At 45.5% G+C, this 17,096-nt stretch overlaps 1 protein-coding gene and 1 non-coding gene across 2 annotated transcripts in view; one reads left to right on the top strand and one right to left on the bottom strand.

The window, feature by feature from the left end:
* Positions 1 to 2,066: 2,066 nt before the first annotated feature.
* Trnat-ggu (transfer RNA threonine (anticodon GGU)) lies at positions 2,067 to 2,135 on the bottom strand. Its single transcript has one exon. It is a non-coding gene; the product is annotated as a tRNA-Thr (tRNA).
* A 4,873-nt stretch (positions 2,136 to 7,008) lies between these two features.
* The window catches only part of LOC135367013 (solute carrier family 22 member 1-like), a 119,633-nt gene continuing 109,545 nt past the window's right edge, over positions 7,009 to 17,096 (top strand). Inside the window, exons 1-3 of the mRNA XM_064600065.1 lie at positions 7,009 to 7,668; positions 10,570 to 10,673; positions 10,954 to 11,108. Coding sequence (XP_064456135.1) covers positions 7,339 to 7,668; positions 10,570 to 10,673; positions 10,954 to 11,108 — 589 coding nt within the window. The 5' untranslated portion in view covers positions 7,009 to 7,338. The remainder of the gene's footprint in view (positions 7,669 to 10,569; positions 10,674 to 10,953; positions 11,109 to 17,096) is intronic.

Below are 17,096 nucleotides of genomic sequence, written 5' to 3'. Positions count from 1 at the left end.
TAGTAACCTAGAGGCAGTGATAGAATCTACCTGGAATAAATAATTTTACCTTGATCTTTATCTGCAAATCCATATCTGTATTCAGTAAAAAAACCTATACTAACCTAATGTATGCATGTTTGCGCATAATCTTTATATGCGCCTTCATGTTCATTATGACAGAGGTTGCACAATGGCTCGGATAGGTTATAAATATTCCACATATCTTGAAGACCCGCCCACCCCTTCTCAGCAAAATAGACCTACAGCACAAAGAACTCTGCTTACCAACTTCTTGATGACTCCATCTGTCTTCCCTCTTAGCAGTGGTGGCTGGAAGCGGAACATAACACTGACCAGGTCTCCTTATACGATGGGCAAATTTCAATAGTGTCTAAATATTCTGAAGTGACACACCTGTAATTTACACAATAAATTGAGATTGTGCAGTGCCATACCTTCAACAGAGAGCCACCGCTTTCTGACCAGCAGATAACTTCATAGATAACCACTGCAGAAGGTATGGGGGAGAAGCAGGTATTCGCATGGTTCCGGTGTACCGAAGAATTATCTGAACAGCTACAGTAAAAAGGTGATGAGGTGACGATTACATATGCATCTAAGTTCTGCAAAGCAGGTGCCAAGGTGTTGGCACACGCTTGCTGTGCTTCCATTTCAAATGCAAGGAGCTGGAAAAAGACAGATGCTTAATGCACAATAATACAGATATAATACACAATCTCAGCTGCTGCGATATTCTGAAGTACAGCTGACATGAAGCTGTATACTGAGCAGACATGCATGCTTCACACACACATACAAAAGCTTTCCATCAGAGCAAAACGTGCACAAAATCTTAACATAGCTGTACCCACTGCCATGAAGGTGTGACGCCAAATCACGCAGAGGACATACAGTGAACCCTCGTTATTATGACCATGGTCGTTCCCGAAAATTTTGGTCATAATGCGGAATTGTCATATTAACTGTGGGATTTGCAGAGGTTTCACTGCATTGTTCCCCAGGAGTATGGTCGTAAAGCGCGTATGTCAGATTATCGGGGGTCATATTAATGAGGGCTCACTGTATACGATAATCCAAATATAAAATGCTGAGGTGTGAACAGCAGGAAGTTCAACCATCTCAGGAAAAAGAGGTGCAGGGATGCAGGCGCCATTGCAAGCCTCCATCCGGGTAGCCAACCTTCCCCAGCCCATAAACAAACAAACAAACAAGTTGTTCTGTCATGTATCACTTCCATGAAATACACCAGAGATACTCTGTGCGAGTTTGTAGTAGCACATAACGCACACGTCTTATATTCTGGGCGCGAATCTGTGAACGAGAGGAATCACCCAATCTTCACATTAATATTTTGGTATTCAGACATTACATGAAAATTCCGTCCTGCGTTGAACTGCGCAAATTCCTCAACCCGTCTGCCTTTTACCTGACTGAATAATGGAAAGGCAGACCACAGGCAGACAAGCACATTCGAAAAACGGGGAGGGGGGACAACCGATTTGTATCCTCAATGACACCGCAAGCGACACTGTTTCAAGATCTTGTAAGCCTGTGAGTTTGTACGATCGACGTGCATGAGGACATTTGTGCAGGTGGCGAACGCCACACAACCCGTTATGACGTATCTTCAACCACAAAGACATCAAACATAAAGCGTATACACTTAGACACACGTTCTTCCTCACATAACACAACTGTCCCTGTATTCATTGTGCATAGAAGCGCAGAAAACGCATGCGATACAAAAAGTGAGAAAACCATTTACCTGCATCAGCAGTTTGTCCGATACGGCATGGTCCCTCGATAGCTTTCTGGTCATGCAGCTCCATCAAAAAGTTGGCCTAGGGACTACAGAAGCCGCGTGGCGGCGCCGCGATTGGAACCCGGTAGAAGCTCGCGCTCGGGCCAGTCATGAGAACAGCAGATGCAGTGTTGAGTTTGCGCTTTTCCAAACATCCTGCAAGAAAATTATTTGTTGCAATGGCTCCCTGCTACGTTGCAGCAGGCGGCTATAATGCGGATAACCGTTTTCTAACGAATGCTAACAACTCAGGGAAAAGAGGTGCTCACGCCAGGGATCGAACCTGGGTCTTCTGATTACCAGTCAGATATGCTAACCGTTACACCACAGCAGCCAGCCGTTTTCCTTCAGCCATTGAGTGCCTCAAGTAGAGAGGGGGGAGGGGGCGGACAACCAACCAGGCTATTCCCATTCTCTCTTACATCTTTCTTACTCACTCTCTCATTCAGACACGAGGCAGGGCGATTTGTAAACGACGTAAAAACGAGATTTGGCCGAGGCAGACCAACAATTAGGGATGATACAGACAAGAAAGCCTCAAACGCGCAGAAATTAACGAATGCAAACAACAGCAGAGTTCGATTCCTGGCGTCAGCACCTCTTTTCCCTGAGTTGTTTGCATTCGTTAATTTCTGGGCGTCTGAGGCTTACTTGTCTGTATCGTCCCTAAATGTTGGTCTGCCTCGGCCAAATCTCCTTGTTTATATCGTTTTCTGTTCGGCTTTATTTTATGCGGAAAGCTGCTGCCGACCACTTCGAGTGGCACGGATGTATTGTGGTGAGTCTCGTATCTTCAAACCCGCAACCGGGGATTCTGGCGCCGTTTATGTGCATAGTGCCCGGCGGCAGGGTGATCCGTACTTTATTTAGCGCGTAGAGGACCTTCTACAGTTAATCGCAGACGGTTGCCGCGCCCATGACGGCGTACTAATTCACGCGATGGGCCTATCGCAATCACACCAGTCTCGTTCATGTGGTGCAAGATGAATTACTCTCAACTGTTGCTGCGAAGCTGATGAAGACAAAAGTATAGTTTCTAAAAGAATCTCGACTGACTCAGACATATCACGAGATTTAGCAGCAGTATCCTTGTCGTTCTTCTCATGTTTTAGTAATCTCGTGTCCACCTCATTCCTTTTCCGAGACTGAAAGGAATCGCCATGTGCTCGACATGCTTCCGTGAATCAATCTCGAGCGGCGTTTTTATCCTGCAATGCTAAACAACTTTAATAATGCGTTATTTATTTAGCGCGTAGAGGACTTTCTTCAGTTAATAGCAGACAGTTACATGACCGTTTAGTATTTGACGCGATCGTTCGACGCGATTACACGATTATCGCACCAGTTAACATCCCTGGGAGGCGAATCAGCTCAAAAGTCCCAGTTGCTTGAGCAATTTGCTTTAAAGGGACTATGAAATTTCCCGAACCCCCATACGTTTTTTCGATGGAAACTGTTCTTCCCGCAGAGAAACTAATATGCCACAAATTTTTCCGGACGAAATCGCTCCACTCTGCGAGGAGCGCGCGCTGGAAATGTCTCTTCCGCGTTCCTCCTCTCCCGCGCACATTTCCCTGCCGATGGTGTAACTGTACGGACCGCTCTTCAGTTCCCCGTTACGTCAGCGGTGTTGCACAATGGTAAGTAATGCCGCGAGCTCGCGCTGTGGCTCCCGCCACTGCCGAAATCTGCCGATCGCGCGAAAGCTGCTGTCATGGAGATTTCCATTCCCGATGAACGCATACGCGGGATCCTACGGCGCATGCTCCTGGCGGGATTCCTCGGCTCGGCAACACGTCACGATAACGTGTTGCTGAGCCGGCCGTGGTCGCGTCAAGTTACCCGTTGTGTCTCCGCTCGGCAGCCCGTCACGGCGCGGCGCCAGCTGTCCTCCCTTCGCCGCTCTCTTTAAATTCGCTCCCGAGAAATCCGCTCGCGCGACGAAAGTAAAATTTCGGTCCTAGACTCAGAAAAATGTCTTCTTTCAAACGGAACGAAGAAAAAATCGTTTCATAGTCCCTTTAAGATTCTATCCATAAAAGCACTGAGTTCGTTGTTGGTGTCGACGGCGCACGCAGGCGTCGAATATGCGCGGCACTGCATCTTCTCGGAGCTTTGGCTTTCCACGCTCGTTCAGCACTTTCTCGCCGTTGATGACGAATTCGTCGTGCCACACGACGTCGCTGCTTCTTGTCGTGCTTCTCGGAGACACGTGTGTGAGGAGAGTCAAACCTGAACCGCCCACCGTCAATGCGAGGAATGACACTTCTCACGCTTCTCAGGATCCACAGGAAACGCGAACATGATAGCTTGGCACCTCCCGAATACCCAGAGCGACTTTTCGTAACACAGCGTGTTTCTGGCATGCTGCTAGCACACAGTTATCACGCGACAACAGCCGAAACATGTGTACCGCAATGGGATTTGATTTGATTTGATTCAGGTTTTATTGGCGCATCATACCGCAATGGGAGACGAAGGAGTTTCCCTCCCGGGTTCCGACGGCAGCGCCACCACGCGGGCGCTCTGGTCCCTGGGCAAAGCTTCCCCGTAGAGATACGAAGAAGCTGCGTGACCAGAAACTATCAAGGGACCGTGGTTACGGTATCGAAAGCTTGAGTCCCGTAATGCCCCCTTCACGTTATCTGCACGGTGATCGCCTCCCACTGTGATTTTACTTCATCGACGACTTGTACGCAAACAGAGTGACATTCGTGCTATCCTTACGTAAACGTCCCGCGAAAATGATGAACGAAAAGCCACAAAACTAGAAAGACCATGTGATTACCTTCACGAGTTTCAAATCCTTTGAAGGGACCGAAAATGTGGAGCGGCAAATCCCGGAGCCTGGAATATGAGTCGGGAGGCGCATTAGGCGTGTATGTGTATGTTTTCACTTTTTCGTTGTACTTTTGAATCATTGTTTGTACAGCTCGAAGCAGAGTTCACTGGAACGCCGCTTCCACCGGCGAAGCAAGGGGGGAGCCACCCTGGCGGCGTCTAGCACAAATAAAGGGCTAGGAGGTTTTGACATCTCTATTCTAGTCCGAGGGGTGTTTGCTGTGGCGCGCTGAAGAGTGCGCAGTCAGGCTGGCGTTATCAACGCTGCGCTCGTTTCGTTTGGGCGACCGTGTCTGAGGGATTGCGAAGAATCCAAGGTATATCTAAACTGGTCGCGAAAACTAGCGAAAATACCAAATCAGACCCATCGGCAAGGCCACCAGCAAGAGGCGCGAGCGATCCTGGGTGTTGACAGTAGAGGTACGGTTGTAAACAGAAAAACTTTGCAACATGGGCGTCACTTGTGTGTGTACTAATAGGTTATTCATAATTTCAATGTAGAAAAAACTTTCTGTTGCCCCGCTCGTGCACATATACGAGATCATGTACCACTCAGTACATTTCCGTATCCTGCTCCTTTGCGCATGTGTCACAGTTGGGGGTGTTTATCCGTGCGTCTCTGTATCCGTACCGTGTGTCCGTGCATTGTAATACGGAGTTCGTAGACTCTTTGGGTCAAACAGGAAGCGACGTTCACATCTCCGTGCTGTAGACCAAGATTAACACGTGTGAGCAGGTGAATACAATGCATCCCCTGTTGCTGGGCCCGCGAAAAAAAAAAAAAAAGATTTCGTCATGGGACGAGCGGCCATCATAGTGCGAGTGTTAGCAGGAACCAACTGTGCACCAACGATGTCGTGTTTTGTTGCAATGGACCTATAACGGCCACTCATTGAATAAATGCAAATGTCTAATCACTAGGTGTACGTATAGCTCTGGGTGAGAAATGGGCCTTATGTGAGCCTTCCTAATTTCTGTATGGTCATGCCTTCCTGTTTGGTGTTGTCAAAATCTGTGATAACCGTATGTATTTGGAATTGATATGATTCATTAAACCTGATATGCTTTATTTTTCTGTGTTCTCGTCTGGTATTGTTGACTGGGCGTGGAAAAGGGAATACAGAGCAAGTGAAGTGGGCCAATGTAAACGTGCATGGCTAATTATGCACTAATTATTATTCATACTAGCGACGTCATCTCTGACGTCATTTATTTACAATCGTAGTAGTCCGCGCAACGGATGGATGGCGCTGACCGTCTCAATCATGGCGTCATTCTGAAGACACAGGGGCCTATGGGAGTTGCGGTACCTGTTTAAATATACCTTGAAGAATCCATGATATCCCGAAGGCGCGCGCCAGGTTAGCACGTGCGAACCAGTCGTCTCTCACCTCTCCTAAGCTTCCAAAATTAAAATTAGGGTGAAGTGTTTCAGATGAGGAAAATTTACAGAAAAGGGATTGATGTGGTGCAAAAAAATCAAAATGCGGTTTACGGAAGGCGGGAGAGCAAATTTGGGGAACGTGCAGTTGAGGTAGGAACGAACCTCTTCCTTCTTTCTACCCTCTCTCCATCTCTCCACGTCAGTTCCAGTTAACCCTGCTTCGAGCTGTACATGGCACATTAGCAGAGCAAATTTTTCGCCTATGCGTTTGACTTCATGCGAGCAGCCGTTTCACGCAGTCTCACGTTTTGAGGGCACTGCTGGAGGCTCTACGGGTCCACTCTCCTCCCGTTCTCGCACGCAACAGATTCCGCTCGAAGGAGGGGAGAAGGAAGGGGGGAGTCATTATCGGAGAGACGGCGAATTGGGGGGGGTGCGGGGGGGTAAAGCGCATCTGACGCCTCCCGACTCCCTTTTTTTCTTAGAATCTAGCCCCTCTATGTTGGCGGTCGTACCTTAAAACTCCGTAGCGACCACTAAACACACGTTATCCCGTATCAAAACGACGACATTCAAGCGAAATGGTTACGCATGTAGACAAGGGAGACACATGACAAGCATATGTGAGAGATGATTTGCGCTCCCGTTTGAGGTTCGGAAGAAAGTAGACAGTTTGTAGTTTGCTGCTGATGACCATTCTGATTAATCTGGGAAGCGTATGGCTTATTGACAACACCACATTGTGAATCTTCCGTTTCTTCAATGGTGCCAGCGTCCATCTCTTGTTTTATGCAGGTGCGTAACTTCGTTCAGCAGCTGTGAATGGAAACGCCTCTTTCTATCCTATTTCACAAACACTTCAGAGAAAGTGTGTTGTCATGCGTGTTGCTGCCATCGCCATTCATTCCGGGAAATAGAACAAAGAATGCTTCGTCCAGCAACATAACGCCTGCGAAAAAAAAAAAAACAAAAAAAGAGAAGAAGATCACGGCGGTCACATCTGATTAGAAGCTTCTCGGTATCCTCTGCCACTCGAAGTCGAGAATTCTTATCATCAACAACCAGCTACGGCGCCGGAAAGCATGATACACCTGATGACCACAGCTTAATCTGTACTGAGTGATATCTTACTGACGGTCTCCCTGACACGCCGTGAAGTCTCTCCAAGTTGAAGTGGCTGTTCCAGAACCAGTTCCTGATGTGTAAATGCAACACATTCTTTCACCGAAAGGAGAAAACTTCTCAGCTAAATACGCCTAAGCATTACGTGGCGTAACTACAATTCATCGTTCTCGACGCCTGCGAAGAAATGGCTTTCTCTCACGCTCTAGAGAAGTACGTTGGCTTCGGTCTTTTCAACAAAACATTACTGGTTGCTATTATCATCATCGAAACGTGGCATGAATCATGGAGCTTCTTCGGACACTTGTTCGTGCTGCTGACGCCTGACAACCAATGGTGTATCAACAATCAGAGCGAATGGAAGACGTTCAACAAATCAACCATGACACCCGGAGGGTGCCAGTTCCTGGAACAGTCCAATAACAGCGGAAACGTTACATTCATTGTAGACAAAGAATCCACGTGCGATTCTGGTTGGATCTACGACGCTAGTATATTCCTCACAGCGACCATGGAGGTAAGTGATTCGTATTCTCCAATATTTTACGCATACCACCGACGATATATATACCGTACCACATATACTGTGTTTATTTTTAGCCTTTACAGACTTTTTCTAAAAACAGGTATGTGGCCAGCATTGATACTGTCTTTGCAGTTGGGTACTACGGCAAGGCGGATTTCCTCAGGAAGAGAGTATGTAACTACAAGATGACTAATTACCTAACATTCAATAATTAACTTATTAATTGGGGAAATTCGGCCAAAAGCGAGATAGCAGATTGAGAGACTCTCCTCGATGAATGCCATTGCACGTTGAAAAATCTTGAAACACGCACATGCGTTACGATATCCACGCCGAATTTTGACATGGGAATGAGCTGAAACGAAAAAAAAAAAAAAAAAAACGAAAGGAAAACGCGTCTGAGAAGCGCATCACCCTCGCCGACGGGGCTTTATCTGGTCAGGTGAGCGACACCTTGTCCAATCAACTCCACTGTTTCAAAGCACGTGGCCCTCTGATGTGAAATGAGCGCTGTTCTCCTTGCGTTCCCGGTCTCCGCGGTTTCCGCTTCGGCTCCTTTGCATATCAAAATTTGGGGGATGGATATTTCAACGCACGTGCGTGTTTCATGATTTGTTAATCGTGAAATGGATTGCAACAAGGATGGCCTCTCAACCTGCAGGTTGAGTAAACTAACAACTAATATAAGTTGATAAGCTTTTTTAATTAGGGTATTTTGGATGGCATGCCATCTTGCTTTTCCCAAAAATCCCCTAATTAGAAAGTTCATGAATGAATTTTAGGTAAATAGCCATTTGTAGTTACTAACTCTTTTCCAGCGGATATCCGCCTTGCCGTAGAACGCAACTGGAAAAAACATCATCTTTGCTGCTATCCGTTTTTATTATAAAAATTTTGTAAAAGCTATAAATAAACACCCCGTGTATTTCACTAATCCAAACTGTTCCACGTCTGTTGTGTAGAAAGCAAGTTACCATAGCGAACAAATAGAGAACATTCTGACCGATTGGCTATGTATGTTACCTCATCTAACGTCGGGGGCGCAAGATCATACATGTTTTCTCTGCTGTCTCAGAGACAGCAAAACCCAAGCAGGAGAGAAAACAGCTTGTGCCTTTTGAAAAATCTACAAAAATGTATAGAATAATATAATTAAGAATTCTATGAAGCTTTGACGAATGTTTAGTGTGACGGCTTACGTCACATGTACTGCTCGCGACACGGTTGTCTGAAATCGCCTGTCAGTAGCTACGCGGCCCATATTTCCTTGATTGCCCTCGTAAATGATGCTCCAATATTGTATTTGAAGGTGGACTATATGCTGCACGTGTTTCTTACGCGAAATAGAGGATCTTGCAACTCCTCAACATCAGAGATTGAGTAAAGCACGGGGTGCTCATTTCAGACAACCGTGTCGCAAGCAGTATATAGAGTTCACACAAGGCCTAGACATATGCAAACATTCGCTTCCATAAAAGATGTCGACACGTGGTTCCACCGGCCGTGGCGGAAGGATTTCTTTGTGCACACGCGTGAATACATGCCGCTCTGTCAGTGCAATTCCTGGTGAGTAATTGAACCCCTTTCTAATGGTAAGATAATACGAAGTATAGAATTCGAAGGGGTGATGGGCCTTTCTGTCTGTTTGACATTGAAATAAGCAGGGATCCTAGCGTCCCGCAGGCAAAAAAAAGTGAGTGAAGTCCGTGTTATCCTGCGACTTGTCCCTCAGCTGCATTGTAATACCGCCCAGTCGCAACACTCTACAAACTTTAAAAAGGCACCAAAATGCAGCAATTTCTCCCCGCGCAAGGAAAGATTTTTAGCAAGGTTCTCATCACGGTGAAATGTTTTCATACGTTGCACAGGACGCATAAGAATGAAACATTGTTACAGTATAGCTATAGGAACCCGGCTACAATTCCCTCCCAGAGGCTCGCGAAAAAGAAAAAAAGTTGCTTAATCTCCACTCTATGTCAGTCGCCTCGAAAACTGTAACTTGGAGCATGAGTGTCGCGATTCAAAGAGCACACATTTGTTGACCGAGGACCTCCGCGCCTCCCGATATAGCATGGGCTGAGCTCCACAGTAAAGAAGCCTGCACTATGATCGGTACAACACGCGAAAGACACTAACGAACTTTCTGCGTCTTCCCCATATCTGAGGCTCTTCAGTATGAAGTTTTTCCACCAAGTCTCCATTGTATAGTACTGGTTTTACCTGGAATATGCAGGTGTCCTGTAGTGTGATTACGAGTGCCTGCTACAATCCACAAGGAACTGTGTGAACAAATACATTCACAGAGGTCCAGATCCCTTGAGAAGTGTCAGTACCATTTTCGTGCGCGACGAGATACGAAGTTCACGTCTCTTAGCGGCTCAAAAATACACATGAAACCGAACCTATTGATCTTGTTACTAACAACATCTTCAGAGCTCGGTGAAGTTTATTGTTTTTGAGGCCGTCCAAGGAAAGGTAGGTACCCAACTTTTACCCACGGATGGGAGTGTTCGCGATACTAAGCATGTGATTGCAATGATGCAGTATGGAAGACACACACCTTGGCCCCATGAATGTTTTCACTGTATCAATTTTCTTTGATAGACCGTTTCATCAGAAGGTATGCAGGGTGTTCAAAGTTAAGCTTTCACTAGCCCTTTATATATATAGGCGAACAAAAGCAAAACTGGTGCTATTTTTCTGTTCCTTGAGTAAGAAACAGCTGCTACATAATTAGCAGCACCTGTTTCTTATACAAGTAGCGTAAAGTTATCATCAGGTTTCCTGTCATCGCTGTGTTTGCGTAGCGCTCATGAAAGCTTAATTTTGAGCACCCTGTATTTTGTGTGAACGTGTGTAATTCGCAGTGACGGCATCCTTGTTTCCGCGCAGAAAGGCTGGCTGTGCGGGGAGAGCACTCAGCTGTACATCATTCATACTTGCCACTGGGTTGGTTCCACCGTGGGATTTCTCATATCAGGATTCTTAGCTGACAGGTGAATAATCACAGCTTGGCTTGGAACAAGTGACGCAAACTTCTTTATCTCATATTATAACGTGAGTGAGGTGCAATGTTGTGTGTCTTTGAGAGATAATATCTCGTATCTCCTTGATAGGCCTCTAACATTCAAACTTACCGAGTTTGCAGTAAATGCTTATCGCTAATCGCATAACTCCCATCGCATTTCACTCACTACTGCAGTGAAATTAAGTGTGGGTAAAAAATGCTATTGTGCGGGACGCATTTGTGAAAGGCGATTGGCGCTCCCATTTAAGGTTCGGAAGAAAGAAGACTGTTTGTGGATTGCTGGTGATGACGATACTGAGCAATCTGGGAAGCGTATTGTTTACTGACCACACCACTTTCTCAATATTCCGTTTCTTCTCCGGTGCTGGTACATACACAGCGTCCGCTTCTTGTTTTATACTAGGTGAGTACTTCTTTTCCAGTCTCTTTCTATGCTGGAAGAAGTGCAAGGGTGCAGGCGAGCTAGTACATCGTAAAACGACAAAACATGAGACAAGGAACAGAAAATGACCCACCTCCCATCAGGAGGTTATTGGGGTTATTGTAGGTGTATCTGTCATTAAATGGGTTGCTGAGTTGGAGAACGTGTCGTGTTGTTATTTTCTGTTTCTTATCTCAGGTTTTATCGTCGTTCTTTCTATCCTGTTTGTCAAGCACTTCAGGGAAAATATGTTATGCGTGTTGCTGCCATCGCCATTCATTCGACGAAACAGATAACGGTGGTTTGTCCCTCTCGCTTCCCTCATCAGCAGACTGGAGTACAGATAAACTACATAAAGAGAAAGCCGTATAACCGCTGCACACTATCCTGCAGGCATCACTGTAAATCTGGTCACCCATAGTAAGCGTTAAAAATATCTTTTTACCCTTATAGTAGGGGTTGTGGTCTAACCCTAGTGTACGGGTTATGTAGGCGTGGCCTGCACATAAGGGTGACACTCAAGGCCGCAGTTTCTTAGCTTTATAGGTTACGAATCATAACCCTTGCCGTAGGCGCTGAACCCCGCGTTATGTGTTACCGGTCCTCTGCAGCGCTCTTCCCCTCACAGCACTCTAGCTTGTGGTGAAACCCGCTCACTGTGTGTACTGCCGTGTGGCCCCAGCTGATGTAATTCTAGAGAAGTGGTAGCGGCTCAGTGTGTCGAACCGAAACGTTTTTCGTTCCGGTTACATCATAAACGATCCGCTACCGGTTCTGCTCCGGAGCAAAAAAATAACGGTTCATACCGGTTTTTGGACCGGTTCCGCTTCTGCTAGGAATATTCATCTCCACAAAAAAAAATCAAGGTTACAAAATGTAAACCCGTTTATTCCGCATACATGGTATTTAATATTAATAGACAGCTGTGAAATTGGTAGCTCCTAGTTCCTGTAGGTTACTGTCTGTTCAAATGGGCTTTCTCCTTTCTTGAAGTGCATGCTACAAACGGACTTGTTTGTCGTGATGTCATACATAAAGTACTGTCTTGCTGGGTTGGAGCGATCGCGTCCCATCCGAATGTCTGTTGCTACTGTCTAGCCAGCAAGCACCACTGCACGAGTACGACGCAAATCGAGGAACACCTTCACTCACAAACGCGCTCGACGACTCCGTTTTATTTTCACCGTGTCCTGTCCACAAAAGAGTTGCCACTTCGCACGGGCTTGCCCTCGCGTATACGTAAATGTATTCAACTTAGCTGCTCTCACACAAGGGACGCGTTGCGCGACATTACCGATAAAGAAGCCGTTATGCAGCCCCCTTGGGTCGCTGTTTAGTTGAGGAGAGTTTGAGGGGATCAAATTAAAACTAGCACTACGGCACATTGCTAGAGAGTCACATGTACCTCTAAGTCTGTGTGCGTGCGCGAACGATAAACCATTAAAAAGGGAGCCTAAGGGTCATACCGACATACATTCTACCGTAACCGTAACCCTCGTATACTATCCATGACATGACTTCAGAGCACACGACGTCTGTTTCATTTGCCTATCCGGAGTCCAAACCGGCGAAGTTTTCTCTTTGACCGAAAACCGTTAAATATATTTTTCGGTTTCCCTCCTGAGCGAAAAAAACGTATACGGTTTCGATTCCGTTCCGGTTCGCACCAAAATAGCGGTTTTTTTTCGGTTTTCGGTTCCGGTTTTCCGTTCGCTCCGACACCCTGTGGAACACATAGGTTTGTTATGACTAAATGACAAATTACAAAATTATTTCACAACTACTTCGACCGGCTGTTCCTACTGGAACAGTCGAACAGTTGCACACAGAGGCTGACTGCGCCGTGAAATTCGATCCAGGTGTACTCAGGTCATCAGTGTCGAACATTGCATCTTGAAAAGACACATGCATGAACAAGCCTTAGCCTGCTTCAGACAGCTACCCTCGCCCTCAAAAGGTGGTTACACATTCAAACAAAGAGAGGGACAAATGTAAAAAGAGAAAAGATACACATCGTTACACACTTCCATTGCGGTGCTAGCGTGTTGCAAACTCTCTGTTTCGTCGCGAATGGGGGCCACTTCCATCTCCTCAACGCGAGGCACGTCTACAAAAAGCACCGCCCCTCGTCGTTTTGCGACAGCATAACTCATGGCTTTCGTAACTGCGGAACACACTCAAAATTTATTCAAGACGCCCATGTGTTGATGGTGGATGGCCGCAGAACAGAACACACACCACCCAGTGCGGTCGTCGCATGATCCTCCCGGTGCGAAAGCAGTACAATGGGCGTAGGTAACCCCTGGAACGGGTTCGAGACGAAGTAACTCATGTTTTTAAGGGAAACATGCCAATGTAACCCCTGGAACACAGGTTACAGGCTGTTAAAGGGATGATAAGGGTGAACCGGATTTAGAGTGTACTATTGAGCAAAGCAAAAAAGAAATATTAAAATGTTGTATTGTTACTGCAGTGTTACTGTTACAATATTAAGAACTAAGGTGCAAACATGTGTGCGTGAGCATCTGTGGGAATACACCCTAAGACAAAAACGTTGGGCGCGTACTGACAACACCACGTAGATAGACGAGGCCTCTCCATGCTTCCCTCTCCGCTGCAGTGACATCACGCAATCCCGTCCAGTTGCTTCGTCTGCTTCGTTTGCTGCCGCAAGATTCTACACGCGCGCGTCCCACTGCGTGTGTCATTATTTTATGATTCAATGAGCTCCCACTTCACTAAAAACAGGACTACGCACACAGAGAGCGCTACTTTCAACGCTTTAACGCATACACACTGAAACCGCTGCTGCAGTGAATCAGCTTCATAGAGTTGTAGTGTCCATCATCGGCAAGCCCGAGTGCCAGGACAATTATGACACGGGCCCAAAACGGATGAATCTTAATCGTTCTCAAGGGCAAACGTATTCAGAGAAGCTGTCAACTGTGTCCCTGAGATTTTCTTTTATGGTCAACTACGTATCACTAGACCTTGCCAAATGAATACAGTAGAAGAAGGAGATGCTCATATATCAATGCGTATTTATTTCATGAAGTAGAGCACTGCACGCAAGGCACTTGTTGTGAAAATTCAACATTTCTACGCAGGCTTGCGAGCTTCATGTTAAGGCAGAACCAGTGTTGTACATAGCGGCGCTACTAGTAGCGACGCTAGCGTATTCGCTCCATTTTTCAGTACCGGAGTAGCGATCTCGCTACATTTTAAATAGGTAATGAAAAAAGTATTTGCGCTACAAATACTGGTAGCAGCGCACTCTTTCTCCGCTACCGCTAGTTTTCGTAGTTTAGAAGACTTGGAACACAGTAAGAAAAAGTGAGATGACGATAAAGCAGGATTTATTCCTTTCGTTCCTTCAGTTACTTTAGGCAGAGTGATGTGACGGTCTTCCTCAATTTCACTAGCTTTTATAAGAAGACGCAGAAGCACGGAGAGGACGAAGTCAGGTCCTTGGAGATCAAACGGCACCCAAAAAAGTAGACATTGAAGCTTTTTACATTTATTATAATGGCTTTCGCGTGGTGGACCGCGCTGTTTCAGGTATAAAATGAGTGGAACAGAAGTGCAAGTATACATACACACAATTACAGTGAGCATCCAGTCTGTCCCCACATAGATTATTGTAATTGTGTATATGTATACTTGCACTTCTGTTCCACTCATTTTGTACCTGAACAAGCGCAGTCCACCACGCGAAAGCTAGTTCTTTAGTAAAAGCGTCAGTGTCTACGTTTTGAGTGATGTTTTAACTCCTATTAGCTAAGCGCAATTGAATTGTTAGGACTATAATTTGTGTTATCCTGTGCATTTTCTAACTTTTCAGCTCACATTCGCGTAACACACACAGATATGTATAACATACTGCATAATATTGGCTGCGAAGCTAGGTTCCGTCATACAACGAGTTGCAAAACTAATGTGAGCGTGCTGATAGCACATTTAAAACTATGTTTCGCGGCTTTATTGTTCGGAACAGATAAACAAAGCGCGGTGTCGTTTGGGACAGGAATACGAAAATATATGGGAAATACAATGCGATATCAGTATAGTGATTCATTGTACTGCAAACGCACCCCGCCGACTTTCCTTTAAGGTGTGGTGCCTCATGTGAAGCATTCCTGGCAAGAGAGAATTTCTTAAGCTTACACATGTTGCCGAACGCGATCTAGTGATTTTCTCGCATTACGTACGTTACACTGCGGGTATATGAGCTACACAGAATGAATAAACAATGATATTATCCTGGACTCAGTGTACGCCAACACGCTTATTATGCCCTGCAACCTGCTCTCTGTACACTGGCTTGGTGGCAGTACAGAGGCGATTAACCTTAAAGCAGTTGGCTGTTGACAGCGTTGCAGGGAAAGGCTACATGATATTTTTCTCTCTCTAAATGTTTTGTTACGGAGGTGATCTCACTCTGGTAGACTCCTACTGAGGAACTCGTTCTCCCGGAAAAAGCGTATTAATAATAATTGGGTGTTTACGTCGCGAGACAATTGAGATAAAAAAGGCGTATTAAATGTCGACTTTCGTATAGTCAAAGGCTTTGTAAGGGAAGCCGTCGTGTGGCTGGAAGAAGGGAAGCAGGAGGTATAGGAAACAACACTACCTCCTACTTCCTGTGAGACCTAAGCTTTGGTGCAGAACGCCAACAGCACAGCGTTGGCCCTGGCGAGCGCAAACATTATGCCATTCGTTTGATCTTTCCATCTAATGGTATAGCCACTTATTGATGACTGGATGTGTGGTCGCTTATCACGGCGGTTGCGCAACTTGATCGCAGTGATCAATCCGTCGACAGGAAGCAAACGGAGTATTTGAGGTTGGAATCAGCAGATATTTGGGACGAAATACTATCGCTGCAGAAAAATCGTCTTATGCTTCAAACATTCAGACGAGAAAATTTCTAAATGCATATATGTGCAATCTGTATTAAATTATGTTCTAAACGCTCATCATCTCAAGGTCAACATCCATATGAAATTATATATATTGGCTGCACGTAGTGGCGTAGTTTATGCTGCGTGCCAGCTATGTGAGGGAACTTAAATATTGCACCTCTTTAGACACATTCGACAACTACAGGTTTTCCTGTCGTATTTAATCCATATGCCGCAGACTTTAATGCTTATACCGTGGAATTTAATCCTCATGCCGCCACTTTTAATCCTTGTTTCGCGGGATTTAATCCCTATACCGTCACTTTTAATCCTTATGCCGGGGGATTCAATCCTAAATTCTTGGTTATCGTTTCTTTACATTTTTCACCACAATGTGACCGTGTGAGGCTGCCTGCATGACTTACGACCTGTTTTGACTATTTCCTTGTTTGTGGCTATAAATTGACTTTTTTGTGACCATCACTGCTCAATGCACTACTATGGGATGGCATGGGACTACTTGCATGATTTATGACCTGATATAATTATTTGTTTTTTTTGCGGCTATTGGCTTCTCTGTGACTACCACTGATCAATACGCTAGCATGTGATAGTATGGGACTATCGGCATGATTATGCCCTGATATGACTATTTCCTTGTTTATGGCTATAAATTGGCTTTTTTATGACTATCCCTGATTAATACTACTATCCGATAGTATGGGACTCTCGTCATGATTTACGACCTGATATGACTATTTGCTTGTTTATGGCTATAAATTGGCTTTTTGTGGCTATCACTGCTCAACACACTACAATGCGATAGTATGGGACTCCCGACATGATGTATGACCTGTTACAACCTTCTCCTTGTCTATGGCTATAAAATGACTTTTTGTGACTTTGCCCACTCTATGCACTACTATGGGATGGGATGGGACTACCTGCATGTATCACCTGATGTCGCTGCTTCCTTGTTCATGACTATAAATTAGCTTTTTCTAACTGTCACTGCTCAATGCACTACTACGGATACTACAAGGCTACCTGCATGATTTATTACCTGTTA

The sequence above is a fragment of the Ornithodoros turicata genome, chromosome 1 (genome assembly GCF_037126465.1).
Source record: "Ornithodoros turicata isolate Travis chromosome 1, ASM3712646v1, whole genome shotgun sequence".
NCBI lineage: Eukaryota > Metazoa > Arthropoda > Arachnida > Ixodida > Argasidae > Ornithodoros > Ornithodoros turicata.
Note: the sequence above shows the minus strand (reverse complement) of the source record. Positions and strands in the feature narration are given on the sequence as shown.